Source organism: Saimiri boliviensis, chromosome 3, assembly GCF_048565385.1.
Source record: "Saimiri boliviensis isolate mSaiBol1 chromosome 3, mSaiBol1.pri, whole genome shotgun sequence".
Taxonomy (NCBI): Eukaryota; Metazoa; Chordata; class Mammalia; order Primates; family Cebidae; genus Saimiri; species Saimiri boliviensis.
The window spans coordinates 16,612,395-16,637,971 of record NC_133451.1 but is presented as its reverse complement, the minus strand read 5'-3'; the positions used below and the strand labels follow the sequence as shown (position 1 = coordinate 16,637,971).

The 25,577-nt window shown below is 47.2% G+C and overlaps 1 protein-coding gene and 1 non-coding gene across 2 annotated transcripts in view; one reads left to right on the top strand and one right to left on the bottom strand.

Annotated features, from left to right (window-relative positions):
* Positions 1–21,609, top strand: part of FAM184B (family with sequence similarity 184 member B) — a 137,705-nt gene extending 116,096 nt beyond the window's left edge. The window contains exons 11-18 of the mRNA XM_003927463.4: positions 664–817; positions 5,709–5,863; positions 9,042–9,214; positions 12,758–12,904; positions 15,286–15,403; positions 16,855–16,959; positions 18,130–18,329; positions 19,827–21,609. Coding sequence (XP_003927512.1) covers positions 664–817; positions 5,709–5,863; positions 9,042–9,214; positions 12,758–12,904; positions 15,286–15,403; positions 16,855–16,959; positions 18,130–18,329; positions 19,827–19,920 — 1,146 coding nt within the window. The 3' untranslated portion in view covers positions 19,921–21,609. The remainder of the gene's footprint in view (positions 1–663; positions 818–5,708; positions 5,864–9,041; positions 9,215–12,757; positions 12,905–15,285; positions 15,404–16,854; positions 16,960–18,129; positions 18,330–19,826) is intronic.
* A 3,360-nt stretch (positions 21,610–24,969) lies between these two features.
* Positions 24,970–25,076, bottom strand: LOC120363728 (U6 spliceosomal RNA). The gene has a single exon (XR_005579181.1). It is a non-coding gene; the product is annotated as a U6 spliceosomal RNA (small nuclear RNA).
* Positions 25,077–25,577: the final 501 nt, after the last annotated feature.

Below are 25,577 nucleotides of genomic sequence, written 5' to 3'. Positions count from 1 at the left end.
TTAAAGTTTACGCAGCTGCTCACAGAAACTGCTTTGGGTGTTTGACACACAGTGGGACTTCAGTAAACGAATGTTTGTTGAGGGAAAGCATGAATGAACCAAAAATAAAAAATAGGGAAAGAAAGAAGGAGTGAATATGAACCCAAGCACAGAGACACAGCTAGTTCTCAGAACCAAACAAGAGCTGTAGGGACCCTCCCTCCTCCCCATGGCATTTCTGCTCTGCTCTGCACACCAGCCCTGGGCTGCCTCCACAGACGGCTGCCTCCACCCCACTCGTCCTGGGGCAGATGTCAGATATTACCTCAGAGCTCCAGAGTACAGTAAATTTGAAGCCACAGAGTATCTGTCAGTCTCTTCTGCTCTCTCTGTTCCCCACCTCTTCATACCAAATTTCCATTAAAGGAACTCTGTTTGGCCCAGCTTGGAACGGGTGTCCGCTCTGGCCCAATCAGCTGTGGAAGAGGGTGGCTTCACACGGGGCAAAATGGCTGCTGTGGCCCGGCCTTTGCACAGCGTTCTCTGTAGCCTGATAAGCCCTCCATGGGAGACTGAAAGCGTTCAGACCACCCTGGCTCAGAAGAGCTTGGGAAAGGAGTCGAGTCTCCCAACCCTGTGACCACTTGTCCCCACATGCTTCCTTGTCCACACTGTTTCCCACAGGCCACAGAGGAGCGCTTGAAGAAGGAATCCAGCCACAGCCTCCAGATCCAACACCAGGCGCACCGGCTGGAGCTCCAGGCCTTGGAGGAAAAGGCCAGGCAAGAGCTGCAGGAGGAGCGTGAGAGGATGCAGGCCCAGCAGGCCCTGCTGCTAGGTATACACCAGCAGTGCACCGGGGAGGGCCCGGCCGTCTGCAGGGTCTGCACGTAGAAACCAGTGACAAGCTGAGGGCCGGGATCCAGGGATCTCAGGCACACAGGCCAGAGATCCAGGGGTCTCGGGGACATGGGGGATCCAGGGGTCTCGGGCACACAGGCCAGGGCTCCAGGGCTCTCGGGCGCACAGGCCGGGGCTCCAGGGCTCTCGGGCACACAGGGGATCCAGGGGTCTCGGGCACACAGGCCGGGGTTCCAGGGGTCTCGGGCACACAGGCTGGGGCTCCAGGACTCTCAGGCACATAGGTCAGGGACAGTCCTGGCTCTGCCATCAACTAGCTGTGAGACCTGGGATGGCTCACTCTGAGCCTCATTTTCCCTTTTTATAAAATGGAATTACAATTGTCCCTACCTCATGGGCTCACTATGTGGATTAAATGAGATTTAAATATGAAGTGCCTAGCATATAACATGAGCCCAGTGAATGTAGATATTGTCATTATCATCATTATTATTATTGCATATAACCCAGATCTCTGAGCCTTCATATGAGTTTCATGGCATTACCTCAACCTCTCATTTCTGTTCTGAAGATTTCTACAAACTGGGGGCTCTCAGGCCTCCACATGCTGCTTCCTCTGACTGCCCCCACATCTTCCCCAGCACAAAACTCTGCCCTTTTTCAGTTGCCACATCAATAGAACCACTCACACCAAGCATCTTGGAAGTTAACAGAGGCAGTTAAGATGATCCCTAGAGCCAAACTGCCTGGGTGTCAAGCACAGCTCTGACATTCACTAGCTGTGTGACTTTGGGGAGAGGGTTGCTTAACTGCTCTGTGCCTCAGTCTCCCATCTAAGAAATGAGGATAATAATAGCATTCACCTCATTGGGCTGTAATGAAAATTACATGAGTATACACGAGAAGCGCTTCGCATACAGCCTGGTATGCAGTAAGTGCTATGCGAGTGTTCCCTATTAAATGATGACTGAAGATTCCGGTGCTGCATGCCTGACTCTAGAGACCTCTCTCCATTTTTGTAGATCATTCCTGTCACTCATTTTCTCCTTCACTTTCATCTTTCCTGTCACTCTTAAGAGCAAGACAAATACCTCTCATCATTTCATGCAGAGCACTAAAGATCATGTTGCCTTTATTAAATATTTCTTCCAAACCTAGACAGGGCTCTCCTTAAGAGATTTCTGGGTGCTGAGTGTGGTGACTCATGCCTGTAGTCCCAGCACTTTGGGAGGCCAAGGTGAGAGATGATGACTTGATGCCAGTAGTTCGAGACCAGCGTGGACAACATAGCAGGACCCCATCTCTACAAAGAAAATTAATTAGGAAAAAAAGTAAAAAGGGAATTCTGGAGAAGAGCATTTTCTTTACATCCCTAAGTGAGTAGGCTCCATCTTGCTGCTTGGTTGAGTTCTCATTAGAAAGGGTGTCCCACTGACTGCATGTTTTTAAGGAAGTGGTGTGAGGAGCAGGAAGGAAAGAGTTTTGTAGACTTCCCAGTTAGCAGCTACCCTGGAATGGTGGTTTCCACTTGGGAAATGCTGGAGTTAGCAGCATGTAGAGATAAAACACAGGCTGTGCCACAAGGCTCAGGTCCAAGGCTCCCCATGTACAGGTCAGGCTGGTGATTCCAACACTCAACAGCAGCTGCCAGTGCAGATGTCCCTGCCGCCCCTTCCCTGGCTTTTCTGACTCCACAGCAGCCCTGTTCTTCCCTGAAGAAAATTGGGAGGCTGGCCGCGGTGGCTCACACCTGTAATCTCAGCACTTTGGGAGGCTGAGGTGGGTGGATCATGAGGTCAGGAGTCCAAGACCAGCCTGACCAACATGGTGAAACCCCATCTCTACAGAAATACAGAAATTAGCCGGGCATGCGCCTGTAGTCCCAGCTACTCGGGAGGCTGAGACAGAATTGCTTGAATCTGGGAGGCAGAGATTGCAGTGAGCTGAGTTCATGCCACTGCCCTTTAGCCTGGCTGACAGACTGAGACTCTGTTTCATAAATGAATGAATGAATGAATGAATGAATAAATAAATAAATAAATAAATAAATAAATAAAAGAATCCAGAGAGATCCTTGGAAAGAGCCTGGGGAAAGGCTGGGCTTCTCAGCACCAGTCCTGGGAAGAAAGGACTTTGTGGACTCTGTGATGACAACAAAGCATAGGTTTCAAAGTGCGAGCACCTGTGGCAATGGCAGATTGATATGAGATAATCCTGGTGCTGATTATTCCTCTTCTAATATCTGTGTGAGACACAACTGACCTGTAATACTATAGGTCACAAATCACGTGCTCTCTCTCCCTCTCCCTGTCTCTCCCTCTTTCTCTCTCTCTGACCTCTGCTTCCACAGTCAACCCTTTTCTCACCGACCCTCCTACAGCCCTCTTATAAAGACCCTTGTGACTGAGGCCCACCCAGATAATTCAGGGTAATCTCCCGTCTAAGATCCTTAATCACCTCTGCAAAGTCCCTTTGACCATGTGAGGTAACAGACTCGGTTTTCAGGGATTCAGAAATGGACATCTTATGGGCTGTTTTTGTACCTCTCACAGAAACCAACTTGAGTGACGTTAGGCAGGTAGTGAAGAGACACTTACTAAAGTTTACACAGCTGCTCACAGAAACTGCTTTGGGTGTTTGACACACAGTGGGACTTCAGTAAATGAATGTTTACTGAAGAGGGCAGAGAGGGTGGGTGTTTACTAGAGGGTTGGGGCTCTGACATGCTGGATGGGTAGATAAACAGATGGATGGAGGATGAATGGGTGAGTGGGTAGACAGGTGAATGGGTGTGTGGTTAGATGGGTGGCTGGGTTGACAGGTGGACGGACAGAAAAATCGGGGGATGGATGGACAGGAGGAAGGATAGATAGATGGATGGACAGATGGAGGTGGATGGATGGACAGATGGGTGGGCGGACAAATAGGTGGACACACGGATGGGTAGATGATTGGGTGGGCAATTGATGGGTAGATGGATGAATGGATGGACAGAAGGGTACACAAATAGGTGGGCAGACAGGTAGGTGGATGGCTGGCTGGATGGATAGAAAGGTGGATGGATGGATGAGTGAATGGATGGATGGATGGTGAATGGGTGGATGGGTAGATAAGTAGATGGGTGAATGAATGGGCAAGTGGATGGAGGGATAGATGGGTCAGTGGATAGATGGATAGGTGGATGGATAGATGAATGATGGGAAGGTGTGAGAGAAGGAGGAGGGTAAAGAATGAATACCCTATAATTTATTATTTGCCAAAGAGTTTTATTACATATATCTTGTGATAACAGTTTTCAAAAGATGGGGTTATGTTTAGAGATTTTAAAAAAAAAAAAGGAAGATAAGCCATAGAAATCACTTTATCAAAATTTTGCTGGAAAGATGACCACATAAATTTTTCATCTTAATATCATCCAAATATACTAAGCTTTTACGTGTGTTTAATATACTTAACCTTTGAGACAAGGTTAGTAAGCTTATAGGAAAGCTCTTATAACTAATACACTTTTACCACATCATCCATTTTCACTCTAAAGATCATTTGTTTATTTTACAAATACATGTTGAGCACTTGCTCTGTACTAAAACCTGTGCTAGGTGCTTATGGAGTGATCAGAACAATGTTTCAAAGGTTATTTGCAATAACTAAGATACAGAGTCTCAAAAGTTTTTAACAGAAAAGTAAAGTACCAAATTTACAAGCACTTTGAAAGTATCTTTTTTTTAAAGGAATAGCTTACTATTTAGCATCTGCTCTATCAGAAAATATTCATTTTGAAATAATTGTTTCCATCATGCTGGGAAGTGTCTAGTGTACTACTGGAAATCAGTCTGCATCCTCACAGGGGAAGCTAGAGTTTCTGGCCTTACTCTTCCCCTGAGTTAAAGAGAATGCCCACATTTCTCCTGGGTGATTCCGTTTTAGTCCCTAACCTGCTGGGATGTCATACCATCTCCTACCTCCATGATCTAGCCAAAACCTCCCACTCATGGGAAGAACCTGTGAACATTTTGTCTCCTTAAGAGTTGACATTGGCCGGGCATGGTGGCTCATGCCTGTAACAGCACTTTGGGAGGCCAACATGGGCAGATCATTTGTCAGGAGTTGAAGATCAGTCTGGCCAAATAGTGAAACCCCATCTCTACTTAAAAACAATACAAAAATTAGTCGGGCATGGTGGTGCACTCCTGGTCCCAGCTACTCAAGAGGCTGAGGCAGGAGAATCGCTTGAACTTGGGAGGCGGAGGCTGCAGTGAGCGGAGATCGTGCCACTGCACTCCAGCCTGTGTGACAGAGTGAGACTCCATCTCAAAAAAAAAGAGTTGACATAAATTTGAAATTTTCCAAATTGAGACCATCACCCCCAGAAGAGGCCTTCGGCTCATTTGATAATGCCCTGTTCTTTGCCTGGTCTCCTAACTTGATGCTGAGGTCAAGCGTTGCCACAGGATTTGGCCCTGGGCTCAGGCCATCCTGCCCTCACCTGCCACCCATCCTAACCAACCAGTAGTGGGCAAGCAGGGGGTTCAGAGTGAAGAACCACTTGAAATTTTGCATCCCAACTCCCTCATTTAATAGCTGTGTGGCTTTGGGGATTGTACTCACCCTGTCTCATCCTAAAATGGAGCAGGGGTGGGGAGGGGTATAATTGATACCAGAAAGGATGGTTGTGGGGCTTTAATGAGAAGTTTTCACACATAGTCCTGTGGTTACTGTTATCTTGAAAAACGTTTGGGGAATTCAACCCACCACAAGCCTTCAGCAGCCACCCACTCCACCCACCCCTGCTCCAGAGACTGTTGTCCCCATGAGACAGGCTCCAGCCTAGACCCAGCACCTGACTCCCACTGCTCTCCCTCTTCCAGAGTCCCTCAGGCAGGAGCTGTCGGAGCAGCAAGCTGCCTGCTCTGGGCACCAGAAGGACTTGGAGGCGCTGCAGGCTGAGCTGAGGGCTCTGGGCCAACATCAAGCCAGCAGCCAGTGTCCAGGGGACAGCGAGGACCACACCATCGCCACAGAGGTCAGCACTCCTGCGCTTTCCCTTGCCCCAGCCACACCCTTCCCAGAGCAGCATCGGGGCCACAGTGAGAAGCCTCATAAAAGACGGGATCTGAGGCCTAGTGCAGTGACTCACACCTGGAATCCAGCACTTTGGGAGGCAAAGCCAGAGGACCTCTTGAGGCCAGGATTTCAAGAGCAGCCAGGGCAACATAGCCTAGACTCTATCTTTACAAAAATTTTTAAATTAGCCGGGCGTGGTGGCATATGCCTGTAATCCTGGCTCGGGAGGCTGAGCAGAGAGGATCACTTGAGCCTAGGAGTTTCAGAGTGTAGTGAGCTATGATTGTACCACCGCAGCCTGGGCAACACAGCAAGACCTGTCTCAAAAAAAAAAAAAAAAAAAAAAAAAAAAAAAAAAAAAAAAGAATGGGCTCTGGGTACTTGGTCATTCCCCTGTCCCCTGCCCGAAGTGGGGAAGACCCTTCTCCACAGGCCTGAGGGATACTGCGGGGTCTCGTCAAGCAAAAAAAAAAGGTTTTAAGTGCTGCATGTTATTTATAATTCAGACACAATCGTATCTCAGGGTATTGGTGCTAGACAGGCCCTGAGCGCAGCTGCTCTGGGCCACTCCTTTGGATCTGCAGGGGAAGTTCTCAGACTATCTCCCAGATAGGCTCCATCTAGCCTTTGCTGTTCCCCTGAGTGGAGCAGCCTTGTTGTCACCCAGGCTCAGTGCCGACTCTTCTTCCACTTCCTGCTCAGACTTTGCCCATCAGTCCCTTCCCTGCATGTCCATCATTCCTGGTCTAGCTGGATGGCACAGTCACCTCCTAACAGCCCAGCCCCCTCTCCCTCCAGCCCATGGTGTATGGCTTCAGGTATTCCGCCAAAACCCAGCACCACTTTTCATAAAGCCTTTGGTGGCTCCCACTGGAGAAAGCTCCAAATGCTTCAACTTGGCATTGAAAAGCCTCCACCACTGACAATGACCTATAGGTCCTGCCGTATTCCCCGCAGTTCATAAACCCGGCATCTGCACCCTCCCTTTGTCCTCCGCCTGTGCAACTCCTCCTGCCTGGAATGCTGCATAGGGTATCCCATGCTGGGGGCTTCCCTTACACACCGTGGCTGGCTCTGAGATCCTGGCGCACGTCCTCCCAAGACAGCTCAGCTGGCTCTAGGATCTACTGCCTGGTCCTGTTGGGGACATGCCATTTCATGGATGTCCTTGTTGCCTAGACTGGATCAGGAGTCTTCTGAGGACAACCCGTCTGTTCTGCCTCATTGCCTCCCCAGCCCACTCCTGGCTCTCAGTAGGGTCTCCACCAGTGTCTGTGGATGGTGAAGATTTGTTGGTGGCCCAGTTCTGCTGAAAGTCCTGGGGACATAGGAATCACGTGTGCCTGACTTAGCTGTTGCTGAGCATAGGAAGGTGATTTCTGGATTTATGTGAAAAATATTAACAAATGATGAATCACAGGTTAGCCCAGTGGTTAGGTCTAACAGAGGGAAGACACAACGTGTTCCATTAACTGTTTAGATGAGTGGGAGCCTCTGGTACCAATGGAAGGGGACAGGGGAAGTGTGGGATGGTGACAGCTGGGGCCTGGGCTATGGAGGGAGTCAGTGTTCATCTGAGGGCTCTGGATGGAAGCCAGGGAGCACTGAGTACATGGGACGATACCTGGCCACCTGTGCCCCAGCCCTCTCCTTTGCCTCAGAGGAGGGAAGCCCTGAACCGTCTAGAAGGAAAGTGTGGTCTCAGGTGATATCCTGCACAGAGCACAGATGCCGGGGTGTCAGCAAAGAGGAAGAGCCCGGGCAGCAAGTCATAAAGGAAAGGGGAGGGGACACAATGCCAGGCTGCAGCCCCAGGCTGGCTACCACTGAGCTAAGTGGAGTTCTGTCCTGCTGGGACCTAATTTTCATTCATCCCTGCCACTCAGAGACCCAAGAGGGGAATGCATTTTTCCATCTGTTTCTATCCCCCATTCATCAAGGGTGGTCCCCACAGGGCAGTAACCCCCCTGCTCTTGCTCTTCCAGGTTAGGCATGTAAGAGTGCCAAGTGGGTGCCCACAGGCATCCCCCACCATGCCAACCCCAGGGCAGGAAGGCAGAGACATGGAACCTGGGTCACAGATTCTCCCAGGGCACAGCTGTGCAATTACTGTGTGCAGCGAGCAAATACAGGCACAAGCTGTCGGGCATATCTGAATTTGAAAACTGTAACATTCACTAGTCACAGATTAAATCTGACCCCATTTGCTGTTGAACTGCAATCTTTGTGTTTCTACCTGAACTACTGACATTCTAGAACAATTTTCTTTAGCAAGCATTCACGTGGTACCTATAGAATACACCATGCTAGGTGCTACACAGTTGGAAAGCGATGAATAGCTCCCAATCCAGCGAAGGAAACCAGCATGAAAACATATTCTCTTCCATGTCACCCCTTACAGAGTCAGAGCTGGCGAGATTTGGTTGTATCAGAGAAAGCTCATCAGTTCTCCCCTGAGAGGTGGGGAAGGCTTCACTGAGCAGTGTCAGTTAACTGAACACTTCGCTTCACTAAGGGACACGGAGGCAGGCAGGGCGGATACCTCGGGCAGAGAGCACAGCAAGGGCCTGGGGCAGGTGGAGTGTGGTTGTTCATTTGGATGCAAGCCCCATTCTTGGCTCTGAAGTTTTATTAAACTCTAAGGGCCAGATGTGGCCAACTCCCAAAGCAGGAAAAGTTTTTTGTTTTTTTTTTTTTGAGACGGAGTTTCACTCTTGTTACCCAGGCTGGAGTGCAATGGCGTGATCTCGGTTCACCGCAACCTCCGCCTCCTGGGTTCAGGGAATTCTGACTCAGCCTCCTGAGTAGCTGGGATTACAGGCACACGCCACCATACCCAGCTAATTTTTTGTAGTTTTAGTAGAGACGGGGTTTCACCATGATGACCAGGATGGTCTCGATCTCTCGACCTCGTGATCCACCCGCCTCGGCCTCCCAAAGTGCTGGGATTACAGGCGTGAGCCACCGCGCCCGGCAGCAGGAAAAGTTTAAGAGACTGGATGGGGGTCCCTACAGGGGACCCAGGAACCTGTCTCGGGCTCCAGCCTGCGCCGGGCACCCGTGGATCTCCATCTCGCCGCAGCACTGCTCTGGCCCTTTGTGCCTCCTGAAAACAGCTCTCCCGGTTGCCTTTTCAGGAACAGGGTGGCCCAGGCCAGGCCAGCTTCCCATCAGGCGCTGCTGGGCAGGGTCCCGGCGAGGGATGCAGGCTCTGGGAGGAGAACGCTCAGCTCCAGGACGCCGTGCGGCGGCTGCGCTCGGAGGTGGAGCAGCATCAGCAGGAGGCGCAGCAGCTCCGTGACCAGCGCAGGTCTGTGACTCCGCCCCCGACCAGCGTCCCTCCCTCCCTCCAACAGCGGCTCGCTGAGCCAAGGCCTTGAAATGGGTCACTCCCTCCGGCACCCTGCCTTGCAAGACACTAGATACTTAATGCTCCAGCATCTCACAGATACTACTCGAACTCATGAAAAGTCCCAGAGCGCCAGAAATTCTAGATCTCAAAACCGCAGAGGAAGTGCCTTGAAATAGAAGAGGGTGTCCTGTTCCCTGCAAATCATGGCATTTATGAGAACGAGAATTGGACCTAGAAGACACCAAAAGTGTCATCAAATCCAATCTTAGGGAGACAGTGTGGTGGAGTAGTTCAGACCGTGTGGTGTCTTCTTAACTAGCTGTACGCTCTTAACTAGCTGTGTGACGTTGGTGAGTCAGCTGACCTCTCCCAGACTGAGTCCTCTGTAAAATGGGGATAAGACTCCAGCCTCGGCTGGCTCGGTGGCTCATGCCTGTAATCCCAGTACTTTGGGAGGCCAAAGCAGGCAGATCACCTTAGGTCAAGAGTTCAAGACCAGCCTGGGCAATATAGTGAAACCCCATCTCCACTAAAAATACAAAAATTAGCCAAGCGTGGTGGTATGCACCTGTAGTCCCGGCTACTTGGGAGGCTGGGGAGGGAGGACTGCTTGAGCCTGGGAGGTGGAGGTTGCAGTGAGTTGAGATAGTGCCACTGCACTCCAGCCTGGGCAACAAGAGCAAAACTCTGTCTCAAAAAAAAAGAAAAAAAAAGGAAAAAAAAGGTTCAGCGAGGCTTTCCATTGCACTGTAGTTGTTAGGGAAGGCTGGGGTTTGCACTTTGATCAACGTTGGTAACTCTGCCTCTGATGCATGACCTTGGGTCAGTTTCTTGACCTCTCCATGCCTCACTGGCCCAGAGCATGGGAGGATAACAGGGCCTAGCTCACAGGGTTGTCGAAGAACTGAAAGAGAGAACATGTACAGTGTTGGAACAATGCTTGGCACACAGCACTGATTCAAGAAACAATCTGTTGTCATGATTCTCAAACTTGAACTTGCATTGGAATCACCTGGAAGGGAGGGGTGTGGTGGCTCATGCCTGTAATCCCAGCACTTTGGGAGGCCAAGGCAGACTGCCTAAACTCAGGAGTTTGAGACCAGCCTGGGCAACATGTAAGAACCCCATCTATACTAAAAATACAAAAACAAAAACAAACAAAAAAACACCAGGTATGGGAGTGTGCGCCTGCAGTCCCAGCTACTCAGGAAGCTGACAGGGAAGGATCACTTGACCCCAGAGGGCAGAGACGGCAGTGAGCTGAGATCCTGCCACTGCCCTCCAGCCTAGGTGACAGAGCAAGACCCTGTCTACAAAAAAAAAAAAGAAAAAAGAAATCACCTGGAAGGTTTGTTGAACACATTTCTGGGCTCTACCTTGGGCATTTCTGAATCACTAGAGCCAGGGTGGAGCCTGCAAACCAGGATTAATTAGATTAATTAGCATTGGAAGTAGGATTTGCATTTCTAACAAATTCCCAGGAGATGCTGACGCAGTGTCACCAGGATGCTACTCTGAGTGCCACTGCCTTCTTATCTGTGAGTCCTTTACTTCACTCTTGCTGTAGTAAATGGCCAGAGCAAGAGAGTTTTCCAGAGGCGCTGGAATTCTTCATAAATCCTCCTTTTTTAGGCAGAAGCACTTGCTGAGATGAACCAGGGTGTCCTGGAGGCCTGAGGTTGTGCTTAGCCAGAGGTGCCCCTCATGGGAGCTTTGTTAAAAGTTCACACTCTGGGGCCACCCCAGTTGCAGGAGGTCTCAGGGAGGCCTGGATGTGGAAAGGAGGTCCCAGGAAGGGCCTGGATGTGGAAAGGAGGTCCCAGCAGGGGCCTGGATGTGGAAAGGAGGCCCCAGGAAGGGCTTGGATGTGGAAAGGGCCACCCCAGTTGCAGGAGGTGTGAGGAGGGGAATCTGGATGTGGAATGAGGCCCCAGGAGACTAGAATGCCCAGTGGAGATTGGGAGGAGAGCCACCAGGAGATGGGGGCTATTCTGAGTCCTACACTCACTGGTGAGGGACAGTTCCCCCTGCCAGGGCCAGGTGGCTGTGAAAGAGCTCAGGCCCTAACTGGACTGGGGTCATGAGGCCTCCCTCCCCAAGCAAACAGCTGACCTGAGGCTCATCTGAGAGGCAGCCAGGAGTGCACCTGGACAAGGTGGAACAACTTAGTTTCTGTTAGTGACTCACTATGTGACCTTAGCAACTCCCTAGAATAAGGAGTTTGGATTAGCAACTCCTAACCATTTTACATTACAGCCCCCTCCAAGTGTGAAGAGCAATGGTTCCACTCCTGGGAAGGAATATATCACATAAAATTTGCTTGGACCAGGCCAGGCGTGGTGGCTCACACCTATAATCCTAGCACTTTGGGAGGCCGAAGTGGGAGAAACGCTTAAATTCAGGAGTTAGAGACCAACCTAGGCAACATAGCGAGACCTCACCTCTAACAACAAAAAAAGTGCTGGCCGGGTGTGGAGGCTCACACCTGTAATCCCAACACTTTGGGAGGCCAAGGCGAGTGGATCACCTGAGGTCAGGAGTTTGAGACTCGCATGGCCCAAATGGTGAAACCTCGTCTCTGCTAAAGATACGAAAACTTAGTGGGGCGTGGTGGTGGGCACCTGTAATCCGAGCTATTCAGGAGTCTGAGGAAGGAGAATTGCTTAAACCTAGAAGGTAGAGGTTGCAGTGAGCTGAGATCATGCCACTGCAGTCCAACCTGGCAACAGAGTGAGACTCCATCTGAAAAAAAAAAAAAAAAAAAACTTCTTGTACCCTCTGAGGGCAATAGACCCCTGAGGCTTTTCTGTAGATACTGCTGTTTCTCACTAGTAAGAGAAATTATCACTAATGGTTGAGCATGTACTTTATGCCATGGACTGTTCTAGACATGTATTAACACAATTCCTCCTTGCAGTAATTCTGTAAGGTAGGTTCCACTGTCACCTGTATCTGGCAGAGGAGGGCGCAGCAGGGAGCAGCTTGCCCAGAGCCACACAGCTAGGAAGTGATGGGGAGGCTGCAGACACAGGCAGCCGGGAGTGGTGGGGGGGGGGGGTGCTGAAACACTGCCATCCCCCCACTCCCACCCTCCTTTCCACCCTGGACTGGCGGCCCCCTGGGTCTCAGAGTCCCAGCATTTGGGCGATAATGACAGAGAATCTCAGCCTCCCGCCTCCCCGCTGGCCCCCAGTGAAAAGCGTGTTTTCTGGGGCTCCCCTGCAGGGCTGTTCTCCATCACTTCTGCCTGAAGGCTGTTTCTATGCTAAGGTTTCTCCTTCTGAGATGGGAGGGTGCTGAGAAGGGGTCCCACAGTGGGGGTTTGTCCTGGACCCCACAACTCGGAGACCCTAGCTGTCCTTCCCACAGGTATCCTCAGTTCACAACCTCTCCCCACCCAGCTCTCCCAAACTGGGCAGCAACGAGGGGAATAAACCCCAGGACCCAAGGGGCGCCATCCCCAGAGCTGGGCAAGCCTGGCTGTGCTTTCGTCCACCACAGGTTGCTGGAGGAGAATCAGCAAGCCCAGCGGGCCAGGGAGGTGGAGACGCTCCGCCAGGAACACCGGAAGGAGATGCAGGCCATGGTGGCAGATTTCAGTAGTGCTCAGGCCCAGCTCCAGGCCCGGCTGGCCGCCCTGGAAGCTGAGTAAGTGAGGCCTTGGGCCCCAGGGAGGGACTAGCAAATGTGCCATTTGGTAGGGTGGCCAACTCACCCCAGTGGCCCTGGGCTTTCCTGGTTTTCAAATGAAAAGTCCTGGGTTCTGGCCGGGCCCGATGGCTCACACCTGAAATCCCAGCACTTTGGGAGGCCGCGACAGGCAGATCACTTGAGCTAATGAGTTGGAGACCAGCCTGATCAACATGGTGAAACCCCATCTCAACTAAAAACACAAAATTAGCCAGGTATGATGGCACACGCCTGCAATTTGAGCTACTTGGGAGGCTGAGGCAGGAGGATCACTTGAGCCTGGGAGGTGGAGGTTTCAGTGAGCGGAGATTGGGCCATTGCACTCCAGCTTCAGTGACAGATCAAGTTCGGGGGGTGGGGGTGGGGAGGAACAAGCCAAGGGGTCATGATTCTCCCTTCATTTTATGAGGCTGTGTTCCCCTTTCCTGCAGGTCACTGGGAATCTGTGAGGATAAGCATTGGTTTAATCCTCACACTTGGAAGAAATCAGAAGGATCAGGGCTGCTCAATTATGAGCATTTGCTCTCTTCTAATAGTATCATTTCATTTAATCATCACAACAGTACTTGAGGGTAGAGTCGTTATTACCACTGGTCCCTCATGAACACATATTGTATTTATTCATTCAACAAATATTTGTTAAGGACCACTGTATGCACAGCACTGCTTTAGGCTCCAGAGTTACAGCGAAGAACAAAACAAAGACAGTGTCCATAGGCTCACAAATTCTGCTGAGGACTCAGATAAGAAATAAGCAAACAGGCTGGGCTTGGTGGCTTATGCCTGTAATCCCAGCACTTTGCATGGCTGAGGCTTGACCCCAGGAGTTTGAGACCTGCCTGGGCCAACATTGCAAAACTGTGTCTCACAAAAAATAAAAAAAAAATTAGCTGGGCATGGTGGTGTGTGCCTGTAGTCCCAACTGTTTGGGAGGCTGAGGTGAGAGAGGTTGAGGTTGCAGTGATCCGTGATTTTACCACTATACTCCAGCCTGGGTTACAGAGAGAGAGACTCTTGTCTCAAAACAAAACAAAAATAGACCCAGTCTCACTAAAAAGAAAAAGCAAGCAGTTAAATTCACAACGGGTGGTGAAAGTGCTAGAAGACAGGATTGGGAGTGGCAAGTGTGGGCAAAAGAAGGCCTCTTTGAGGAGGTGACATTTAAGTACAAGGAGATGAGGGCACTCCTGAGCCATCTGGAGGAAGAGCATTCGAAGCAGATGCCACACCTGGTGCAAAGGGGGCCTGCTTCACGTTCCTGAAAACAGCCCAAAGGCTTGTGTGGCTAAACAGAGTGAGAGGGAAGGTGAGTGGGAGGAAAGGAGATGGGCGGAGGAACCCCTGCCCTGATGGGAAGGTATTTGCATGTGTTCAGAATGCCCTGGGAAGCCATCGCAAGGCATTGGGCAGGAGTGACATGGCCTGACTGCTGAGAAGAAACGGGGAGGGGTGACTGCCAGGAAGACCATTTAGGAGGTGATGGCTGCAAGCCAGGTCCTGACAGGCAAAGCCACTTGCCCAAGGTCAGGCAGCATTAAGTGAATTTAAATGTCACCTGTCTGACCTTTAGGCTGAGCTCTTAAAAACTTCCCCACTGTCTCCAATACAAAGCAAATCATCCAAAAGTCAGCAGGAAAGGTTTTACCGCTATAGTCTACAGGGCACTTGCTATGTAAGCCAGGGGCCCATTATCACATGGAATTCTCACAACCACCCAGTTCCATGGCCAGTTTAAAGAAGAGGGAACCGAGGCCCACACAGAGGTGAAATGATGCCCAAGGTCACATATCTAGAAAAAAGCAGAGCCAGTATTAGAGCCCGGTCATCGCACCCAAAGCCCTGGGCTCTTATCAACTCCTGTCAGTAGGTCATCTGCAGCCCTAGCCCTGCTCGCCTCCCCCCACCAGTTCCTCCCTGGCTTCACACTGAAAAAGTAAGCAGTGGGTACTGGCCACGGGTCGTGCTCCGTGTCCGCCAGCAGATGGCGCAAGAGCTTTAAGAGAACCTGCAGGCCTCGGGCGGAGTTGGGGGCTTGTTCCTGCCCTGGGCTGTTCTTCCCAGCAGCATCCCTGGCTCCTGAAGCCCGGCTGTGTGCAGCACTCTGTGCACACAGGGGACCTTTGGTTCCTGGCCCTGCAGCCTCAGGGGACCTGGCAGAACTGGGATCCTGGGTTCTGCCAGCCATCTCCCTGGGGGGCCCCTAGCTAAGCCTCTGCTGCTATCTGGGCCTCCCCGGCCGGGCTGAACACAGGGTGGCATTCCCATCGCGTGCACTTGTTCTCCCGCCTTGTTGAGTAATTGCTCTAAGGGGGACCTGACTGCATGCCTGCTTGGAACAGACTGAAAGATTCTGGAGAGAAGCCAGGGAAGGGAGCGTCGAGGCCCGAGGACCTTCAGCTCATAGGCCGCCTGCAGACCCGGCTGAAGGAGAGAGAGGACATCATCAGGCAGCTCACGGTGAGGCAATCAGGGGGCGCCTTGCCCACGTGCCTGGCCAGGCACTGCGGGTTCCCCGGGGAGGGGTGTTCACTTGCACTCAGCATTTCTCTAGGTGCCCTAACATCTTGCTTTATAAAGAATCCTTTCCGGCCAGGCGCGGTGGCTCACACCTGTAATCCTAGCACTTTGGGAGGCTGAGAAAGGTGGATCACATGAGGTCAGGAGTTCGAGACCAGCCTGGCCAACATGGTGAAACCTTGTCTCTACTAAAAATACAAAAATTAGCTGGGTGTGGTGGCGGGCGCCTGTAATCCCAGCTACTAGGCAGGCTGAGGCAGGAGAGTCACTTGAACCCAGGAGCCAGAGGTTGCAGTGAGCCGAGATCACACCACTGCACTGGCCTGGGTGATAGTGCAAGATTCTGTCTCAAAAAAAAAAAAAAAAAATCTTTTTTTTCTATTATTAAAGAAGACATACTCACTAAAAAATTAATACAGGAAAATAGAAGGAAAAAAAATCATTTTACTCCCAAGTCTAACAGCATTTGCCCGATGTTAATAATGGTTTTTTTTTTTTTTTTAACTTACAGAATATGAGAAAATCTAGAATGGCTTATGTTTGAATTTTAGTAGAATCAATAGATGTTTTCATTGTTGTTCTTTTTGGTAAAAATGACCACGTTTTCTACTTAGCAAAGCCACTCCCTAGACCCCTTGAAAAGAACCCAACTCCCTCTGATTCAGTATCCACCCAAGGCCTGCTGGTCATTTCTTGGGAATGTCTCCCGCTCCACCTGCTCCTGCCCACCCACCTACCTTCTGTATCTCCCGGTGCTTTGAAAATTAGGTGACACTGATAAGGAATTATTGCTCATTTGCTAAGTGTGAACAGGTATTGTGAGTTTTTAAAGCAATCCTTATTTCTTAGAAATACCGTTTTTATAGAGAAAGTTATGTAATAACTGGAATTATAATACTAACACAGGAGGAGAGAAAAAAAAGTGGAAAATGACACATACAGACAAGATTGGCCATACAGTTATAACAGGTAAAGTGGGGGATGGATTTCATTACCCTCTCTACGTTTGTGTATGTTAGAAGACACAAATGTAAACAAAAGACAGAGGAAGAAAGAAGGTGAAATCCTTTGCATACCTGGAGGTTTTCTTTCTTTGCCTTATTAACTTTCTGCAGTACGTTACCTTCACATGCCAAGAACAATTGGATTTCCGGTATCCTAAAGCATAACCTTGCCCTTTTCTTTACAAGAGGGGCTGGTGACATAAAAGATCAAGAGGAAAGGTGCTTCCTGAAAGCTTCAGCGGCTGGCAGTTTGATTCTCACTGCCTTCCCCTTCCTCCCCTGGACTTTCCTTTTCTCTGTATTCTGCCCTCACAGTCATCTTCCTTCAGGTCAAACCCAGTGCTGTGTGGTTAGGTTCACTTAAACTCAGTTGTATTGCTTTCTCAGGAAGAGAGAAGATTTCACTACACAGCATTTCCCAGTGCAATGTCCCACCGGAATCGATCTTTTTCTTTCAATCCTCACCCGGGATATTTGACTCCTTCCATGAAGGTAAATTGGTTCTACTGGTTTTAATGCATTTTACAATTCTGTTGGTTTCATTTTTCTTAAAAGTAACCACAGGTTATTGATGGGTTGGTGTATGCTCAGAGAAATATTCATTGGGAAAAAAGGACCCATGAGAAACAGTCCAAAGTACTAATAGTGTTTATATCTGGCTGGGCAGATTATGAGTGATTTTTATTTTTTATGAGCTTTTGTATTCTCCAAACTTTTTAGAGTATTTGTCAGTATTAAGAACAGCTCTACCTAGGTAATGGGAAGAAGAAGAGTAAGAATCTTCCACTTCTTATTTCTTTACGTATTTTTGGAATTTTTCACATCCAGTTCTCTTATCTGCTATCACAAAATCCTAAAGGCTATCACAAAATCCTAAAGGCTCTTTGAAAATAGTATTTTTTGCCAGGTGTGATCATTCACATCTGTAATCCCAGCACTCTGGGAGGCCAAGGTGGGTGGATTACTCGAGGTCAGGGTTTCAAGACCAGCCTGGTCAGTATGGTGAAACTCCATCTCTATTAAAAAACAGAAAAATTAGCTGGGTGTGGTGGTGGATGCCCGCAATCCCAGCTACTCGGAAGGCTAAGGCAGGAGAATCGATTGAACCCAGGAGATGGAGGGTGCAGTGAGCCAAGATCGCACCACTGAACTCTAGCCTGGGCAACAGAGACTCCATCTCAAAAAAAAAAAAAAACCAGTATTTAAAAAAATAGTTCACAGAACAATACACTTGTGACCTAACTAATGTGATCTCATTTGCAGCTGTTATGTATCCCTCAGTGTGATGAAATGTAAGTTTCTCTCCAGAAATGTGAATGCATTTGAGGCTAGGGTGGGCCCAGCTCCTGCTGAGGGTGTTATATGACCTTCTAAAATCTTCAACAAAATTTAGTTGCAAAACACATCCATCTCCAGAAGTTCTGGTAAAGAGATTGTGAACATACATATATCTTTATAATATAAAATGAAGATTAGAAGGAAAAGTGCTTTAAAAAATAGCATGTAAGTATATAAATAAAATTGTTGCTGCTTCTCCTGTACAATTTTGATTGGGCGAGAGCATTCTTTGCTTTTACAATAATTTTTTTTTTTTTTTTTTTTTTTTTTTTTTTTTTTTTTTTTGGCATTGCATTGCGCTAACCTTTCCATTAATACAAACAGAAAAAGAAGATGGAGGATGTGCCCAGCCGCGTGGTCAGCGTGCCGAACCTTGCCTCCTATGCAAAGAACTTTCTGAGTGGCGATCTGAGCTCCAGGATTAATGCCCCTCCAATAACTAAATCTCCCAGCTTGGACCCAAGCCCCAGCTGTGGCCGGCCCTACAAACCCAACCAGTCTCTGGATGCAAAAACTGCCACAAGGTTCCGGGGATTGTTGGGGACAGAGGCCCTGATTCTATTACCCCATAGATAAGAGGGAAATTAGGATTCTTTCTGGCACCTGCTAAGTACTTGGCATTTGGGTGATATAAAGAGTAGCAAAACAAGCCCTGCCTGAAAAATGATAATTTAGCCAAAAGGAAAGACTGTGTAAGAGAAGAGAATTATGTCATTTGGAAGGGGTACTATTCCTGGTACCAAATTCCAGAAGGCCCTTTTTCATGGATGATTAGACAAGGGACACTGAATCACTTAGCTGAACACTTCAGAATGGGTTACACAAAAGGCAGACCCCATCTGGCCTGGAGGTCTGAATTCAAATCACACTCCTCATTCTTAGCTGTGTGGCCTTGGACAGGTCACTTGACCTCTCCAGGTTACCATATCCTTGCCTCTAAAATGAAGACAATACACCATCTATCTCATCAGACTAAAGTGAGACTAAAGGCATTAATCCATAGGACATGCTTAGCACAGGACTTGGCACAGAAATCTTCAATATAGTTTCAGTATTATTACTAATATTATTCCTCAAGATTTACTATATCTCCTTGGAATTCTAAAGTCTCTTAATCAGGCCGGGCTCGGTGGCTCACACCTGTAATCCCAGCACTCTGGGAGGCTGAGGTGGGTAGATCACCTAAGGTCAGATTTCTGAGACCAGCCTGGCCAACATGGCAAAACCCATCTCTACAAAAACTACAAAAATTAGCCAGGTGTGGTGGTCTGCGCCTTAATTCCGGCTAATTGGGAAGCTGAGGAACACTGATCTCTTGAACCTGGGAGACTGTAGGTTGCAGTGAGCCAAGACCATGCCACTGCACTCCAGCCTGGGCAACAGAGGGAGACTCTGTCTCAAAAAAATAAATAAATAGGCCGGGCACGGTGGCTCAAGCCTGTAATCCCAGCACTTTGGGAGGCCGAGGCGGGTGGATCACGAGGTCAAGAGATCGAAACCATCCTGGTCAACATAGTGAAACCCCGTCTCTACTAAAAATACAAAAAATTAGCTGGGCATGGTGGCGCGTGCCTGTAATCCCAGCTACTCAGGAGGCTGAGGCAGGAGAATTGCCTGAGCCCAGGAGGCGGAGGTTGCGGTGAGCCGAGATCGCGCCATTGCACTCCAGCCTGGGTAACAAGAGCGAAACTCCGTCTCAAAAAATAAATAAATAAATAAATAAAGTCCCTTAATCTTTAGGTTTGGTTAATCCTGCATAATTATCGGAGCTATAATCACTAAGTATCAAAGGAACAACAGAGAAACAAACAATGGTGAATCTTCTGTTTTCAAAATGGGAATTAGACACTCCCTCCCCAGCCCCATCCTTTTCAGCTTGCTTCCCATTACTAATGTTGGCTGGTCCCATTCAGTATTTTTGAAGAGTAAATAAGCAGTTATTTTTCTCTGAAAAGATGGTGGGTATTAAGTTGTTTATTGCATATTTAAACCATATAAAAAATATTTTCTTTTTTTTTTAGGACACCAGACGGTGAAACGGATCAACCCAAAGAAGCCCAGCAGAAACAGGGCTCTACGCACCAGGAATGGTTTACCAAGTACTTTTCTTTCTAAGCTAATCTTTCGGATACATCACAAACAGGATACCTGAAAAACATTTCTTTTAAATCATCTGACTGAAGGAATGAACTAAAACCAACCAACCAAATAATATGCTTGTAATATGATTTATATATGATAGCTAAAACAAATTTTGGCATTAACATTTCATACTGTTCTGCCAGGCACTGTGGCTCATGCCTGTAATCCCAGCACTTTGGGAGGCTGAGGCAGACAGATCGCTTTGAGTCCAGGAATTTGAGACCAGCCTGGGCAATATGGTGAAAGCCCGTCTCTACAAAATATACAAAAATTAGCCGGGCATGGCAGCATGTGCCTGTGGTCCCAGGTACTTGGGGGGCTGAGGTGGGAGGATTACTTGAACCTGGGAGGCAGAGGTGGCAGTGAGCCAAGATCGAACTCCTGCACTCCAACCAACCTGGGTGACAGAGGGAGACCCTGTCTCAAAAAAAAGAAAAAAAATATATCATATTTTTCCATGGTGACCATTCACGACAAATATCTTGACATTAAACAAACCAGTGTTATTAAAAAGCATCTACAGGGAAATGTTATTAGCATTACTAATGACCTGTATTGTATTTCTAGTGTCCATAACATCATACTCCATTTTGTGGAATATCAGACTTTGTGATTTCCATTATCTACTTTAAAAGTGGTTTAATTGTCCTTAGGATGTTAGTCAACTCACCGAAGAGTTTTTTCTATGTAAAATGATACAATTCCAAAATGCACATCTAACCTCAATAGGAAGACGAATAAAAGTTCAAAATAAACAGGAAAGCCAACTAAAAAGAAAACAAACCAAACCTACCAGAAATGGATGGTAGCATGCTTGGATTGAATATTTTCACTTGCTTGGTCTAAGACAAGTAGCAGATTATATATAGATGGATAACACCTACCTCCAAAAGGGCTTTGAAAGGATTAAGCAAGATAATGTAAGTTAACATGAATTGGAATTATTTACACAGGTTTTTCTGTAAATAACCAAGCCCAGCCCAGTTATAGGTCTCAATTTCATGACTGTAGTGTCAACTTCATCATTTGTGAAGGTCTCTAGACGATCTGTTCTTTAAAGTCAAAGATCTTCTAGACTGGGCACATGGCTCATGCCTGTAATCCCAACACCTTGGGAGGCCGAGATGGGAGAACTTGAGGCCAGAATTTGAGACCAGCCTGGGCAACACAGCAAGACCTCCATCTCTACAAAAAGAATTAGCCAGGCATAGTGATGGGCGCCTGTTGTCCCAGCTACTCAGGAGGCTGAAGTAGAATAGTATGAGCCCAAGAGTTCGAGATCAGCCTGGGCAACACAGTGAGACCCCCATCTCTACAGATTAAAAAAAAAAAAGAAGAAGAAGAAGAAACTCCTGAACCTCTGGTCTTTGGGTTGGAGCCATTTGTCTCATGGTGTGTTGCTACTTCACTGCATGGATTTCCAGTGGATTAAAGGAACTGGAATGGCTGTTCATGGTGCTGACATTGCTCTCAGTCCACACTGACTTGTCTTACCTTCTGACGGAGCAATGTGATTTGACAAGACTCAATACAACTTTTAGGGGGCAAAATACTTTTTCAGTCTTTGGTGCTGGCCCAGGAAGTGGCCCACAAACCAATGTTAATTCTATGCATTGTCAAATCTTTGCTCTTTGAATAAAACTGAACAACTGGGCAATAAAAATGGTTACCTTGTATTTTTTTTTTATAGAAAGGTAAAATGAAGACAGCTTGGAAACAGAAAGTTCAGTTCCCATTAACCTCAATCACATAATCTTCAAAAAAACAAAGCTGATTACATATTATAACTGTCATGTTGAGAGAAAACCAAACTTACATATTAAAGGTAAATTTCCTGTCTAATCAAAACAAGGCCCCAATACATTTTTAAATGCAAATACTTGTCACCATACATGTAACATGCCATATTGTTTTTCATTACCAAATATTTTTTCTTTTCTTAGGGTGTCTCAGCTGGTTTAGGCTGCTATAATAAAATATCTTACTTATACTAGATAATTTATAAACAATAGAAATGTCGCTCACAGTCCTAGAGGCTAAATCCAAGATCAAGGCACCAGCAGATTTGGAGTCTGGTGAGGGCCCATTCCTTAGAGATGGGTGCCTGCTATGTATCCTTATAAGGTGGAAGAGGCAAGAGATCATCCCTAAGCTTCTTTTGTAAGAGTACTTATCCCATTCATGAGGGTGAAGCCCTCATGAATCCATTGCTTCCCAAAAGCTCCACCTCTTAATACTATTACATTGACATTAGGTTCCAACCCATGAATTCTGGGAGGGATACCAACATTCAGACCACAGCAGTGAAGGTTGTAGGATTGCTCTTTATTTTGTGCTTTCAAAAAGATTACATATAGGTGGTTCTATTTTTGTGTTGAAACATTTTCCCAACACAGTGTAATTCCTGATAACTAGCAAAGCAGGCTACGCTTTGCATTTCTGTCCCTTAACTCAGCATAATCTCTGGGCAGGGAGAGAATTTTACTAATTGAGACCCTACATCTGTTTTGACTCCTTTCTTGTTGCAGATGACTAAAAAATCTTCTTAAATTTCTAAATTCTACTCTGCAGTGATTATATCTTTGTTAACAAAATCTTTGCATGCTTCTCTAATTTTCTTCTTGAGGCCATGTGCCTTGAGTATTCAAGGCAGGCATTTAAGGACACAAACTTAAGCTCTTTGATTTAATCAAACTGCCATTCAGAAAGTTTCTAGCAATTTACACCCTTACCAGCAGTAAACGAAACTGTCTGTGCTCTAACACTATTGACAAAAAATACAATTTGATAGATAAAACATTCTTCCTATTTTAGTCTGAATAATGATTCCATCAGTCTCTCAAGAGCAGAGTGGTCTAGAGATGACAGTGATGATGTAAAGGTTACAGTGGAGATGGAGATAAATTATCCAATTCGGGATTAAGTTGGGAGAGAGAAACAATGGGATTTGGTGGTAAATCTCTTCAGGCTGTATCATGACAGCAGAGAAGTTAACATGTTCCTGTAGTAAAACTGAAAGGAATACTCTCTGTTCCACATGAATGCAAAGTGTTTCATAACTGGGGTAGGTAAGAATGGATTCTCCCAATCAATGGCTGCATACCACGTACCTGAGCCCTGAACTGCTCTAACACTGATGTAATTTCCAACCTAGCAATTGTTACTGAGGTTACTTGGCTGACAATTTTTCTCCAGCATCCATCAGGATTCTGCAGATCAGGCTGACAAATTACATGGAACTATGATTGGGACCATCTTACTGGCATCTGTCAGATTTCCAAGGGTAGCACTAATCTTCACCATCACCTCCCCTCCACCCCTGGCATATAGTATTGTTTGTTTTTGAGACGGAGTCTTGCTCTGTCGCTCAAGCTAGGGTGTAGTGGTGCGATCTCAGCTCACCGCAACCTCTGCCTCCCGGTTTCAAGCGATTCTCCTGCCTCACCCTCCCATGTAGCTGCAATTACAGGCACCTGCCAGCATGCCTACCTAATTATATTTTTAGTAGAAACAGGGTTTCACTATGTTGGCCAGGCTGGTCACGAACTCCTGACCTCAAAGTGATCCGCCTACCTTGGCCTCCCAAAGTGATGGAATTATAGGCATGAGCCACTGTGCCTGGCCTCAGTATTGTTTTTGATTGACTATTTCTACCAGGTCCTCAGAGGTAACCACAGAGGCCCTGGATACTCAGTCACCTCATCAATTTCTCACTATTCCCCTGCAGGGAACTGACACTCTACTGTCCTTTTGTGAAGTACTCCCCTTACCTCCCACAGGTTTGACTCCACGCACTCACCTCCCTGGGGATATTTTCCCAGGGCACCACTGGTAGAATCCTCAGCAACTGGGCCGCCCCCTTGTGCCAGCAACTGTCCAGACCTCACACACTGTTCTGGATGTGTTTTGTTGCCAGTCGGACAGGGAGTGAGTCAGTCCCCAAGCTTCATCCTACTGCCTGCTCACAGACCACATCCAGTCACAATTGTCTCAGTAGGGTCTTCGATGAGGCACACCCCAAGACACAATGAGAAGTGCAAGACATTCGCTGGGGGTGTGAATGCCTTCAGCCAAATACTACTAGAAACAACTGTATTTGAACAAGTTGGGTCTATTACTTGTTGCGGTGAGGGAGAACATTCATCACAGAGAATAGTAGGGCTTCTCAGACAGAGGGTGTCAGAACCTCTTTTTAGGATTTTGGCCTTGGTTGGGTGATTTCAAGAAGTGAGGATTCATTCAGATTGGATGCTGTCAGAGTGAGGGCAACTAACTGTAGGACTGAGCATCTCAATACATCTTATCTATAGGAAGGTGGACTAGAGTAGGGATAAAGGCTGTAACTGCCCTTTTTTTCTTTTTTTTTATTAGCAGCTGTTCTTTTTTCTTTTTTAGAGAATATTAGTTTCTGTAATCAAACCCATGTAGATAAGACCTTACATATTTAATACAGTGTGTTACCCCCGTATAAATGGAAAAAAATTAAGTTTAACGTTTCTAGACCAATATGGCTGTTAATTTCTGTACAATGCCAACTCAACACAGTAAACTGGGATACTTTTTCCAAAGTTGACAGTACAGCTAAAGTTTCCAAAAACTCAAATTATATATATATGTATGTATATATATACTTGCATAAAAAGACCAATAATAGCAGTATGTTATGCATCAACCACAGTAACAGCTTTTCCAGGTTCTGCAGTCATCTGAACAAAATTAGAGAGACATCTAGCACATCCCATTTAAAAAAAAAAAAGGGGAAAAAAAGGTAAAAAACAAAACCCCAAAAACTGCAAAGCTCTGTTACTGTTGTGGTACCTGGCACCATTTTTAAAAACTAGCTTCTGAATCATCATCGGGAAAGAAAACATTCTAGAGTAACATCATTAAAAACAGCTCTGATAAAGCACAGTCACTACTACGTATCATAAAGCAGGTACAAGATATGTTACATTCACAGAGGTATGATACAGTACTGTCCTGTATCTATATTACAGGATACAATTAAAAAGGCATTATTTGAAAAATATGGAACGCTTCACGAATTTGCGTGTTATCCTTGTGCAGAGGCTGTGCTAATCTTCTCTGTATTGTTCCAATTTTAGTATATCTGCTGTCGAAGCGAGCAAGCTGTTAGAAGGATGTTTGGTCTTTTGTGAGTGGTAAACAGACCTTGAATTTTTTCTTTTATGTGCTTAGACAAAATTATGAAGTGATTTATTTTCATGGCCTGAGAGCACCTTTGGAGTTGGTGGTAGTCAGAGACTGTTTAGTCCAATAAAATAACATGACTGAACAGTGTTGTCAGCTTCTGAATGTCAGGGACAGGTAGTTTTTTCTCCTTCTCAGGAGAAACACCTATGTTAGAGAAAGGGGAGAGGAGGAAACAGAAGACAAGAAGAGCCTATGATGTAGGTTTGCTGGTGGGCCAAGGAACACTGGGGTAAAAGAAGGCAGGATGGCAAGACAGCTCCGAAGATGTGGCCAGGCTGAGAGTGCCCAAGCAGACTGCTCAGTATTTTTTTATTGTTTCTGAGACAGAGTCTCGCTCTGTTGTCCAGGCTGGAGTGCAATGGCTTGATCTCAGGTCACTGCAACCTCCACCTCCTGGGTTTAAGTGATTCTCCTGC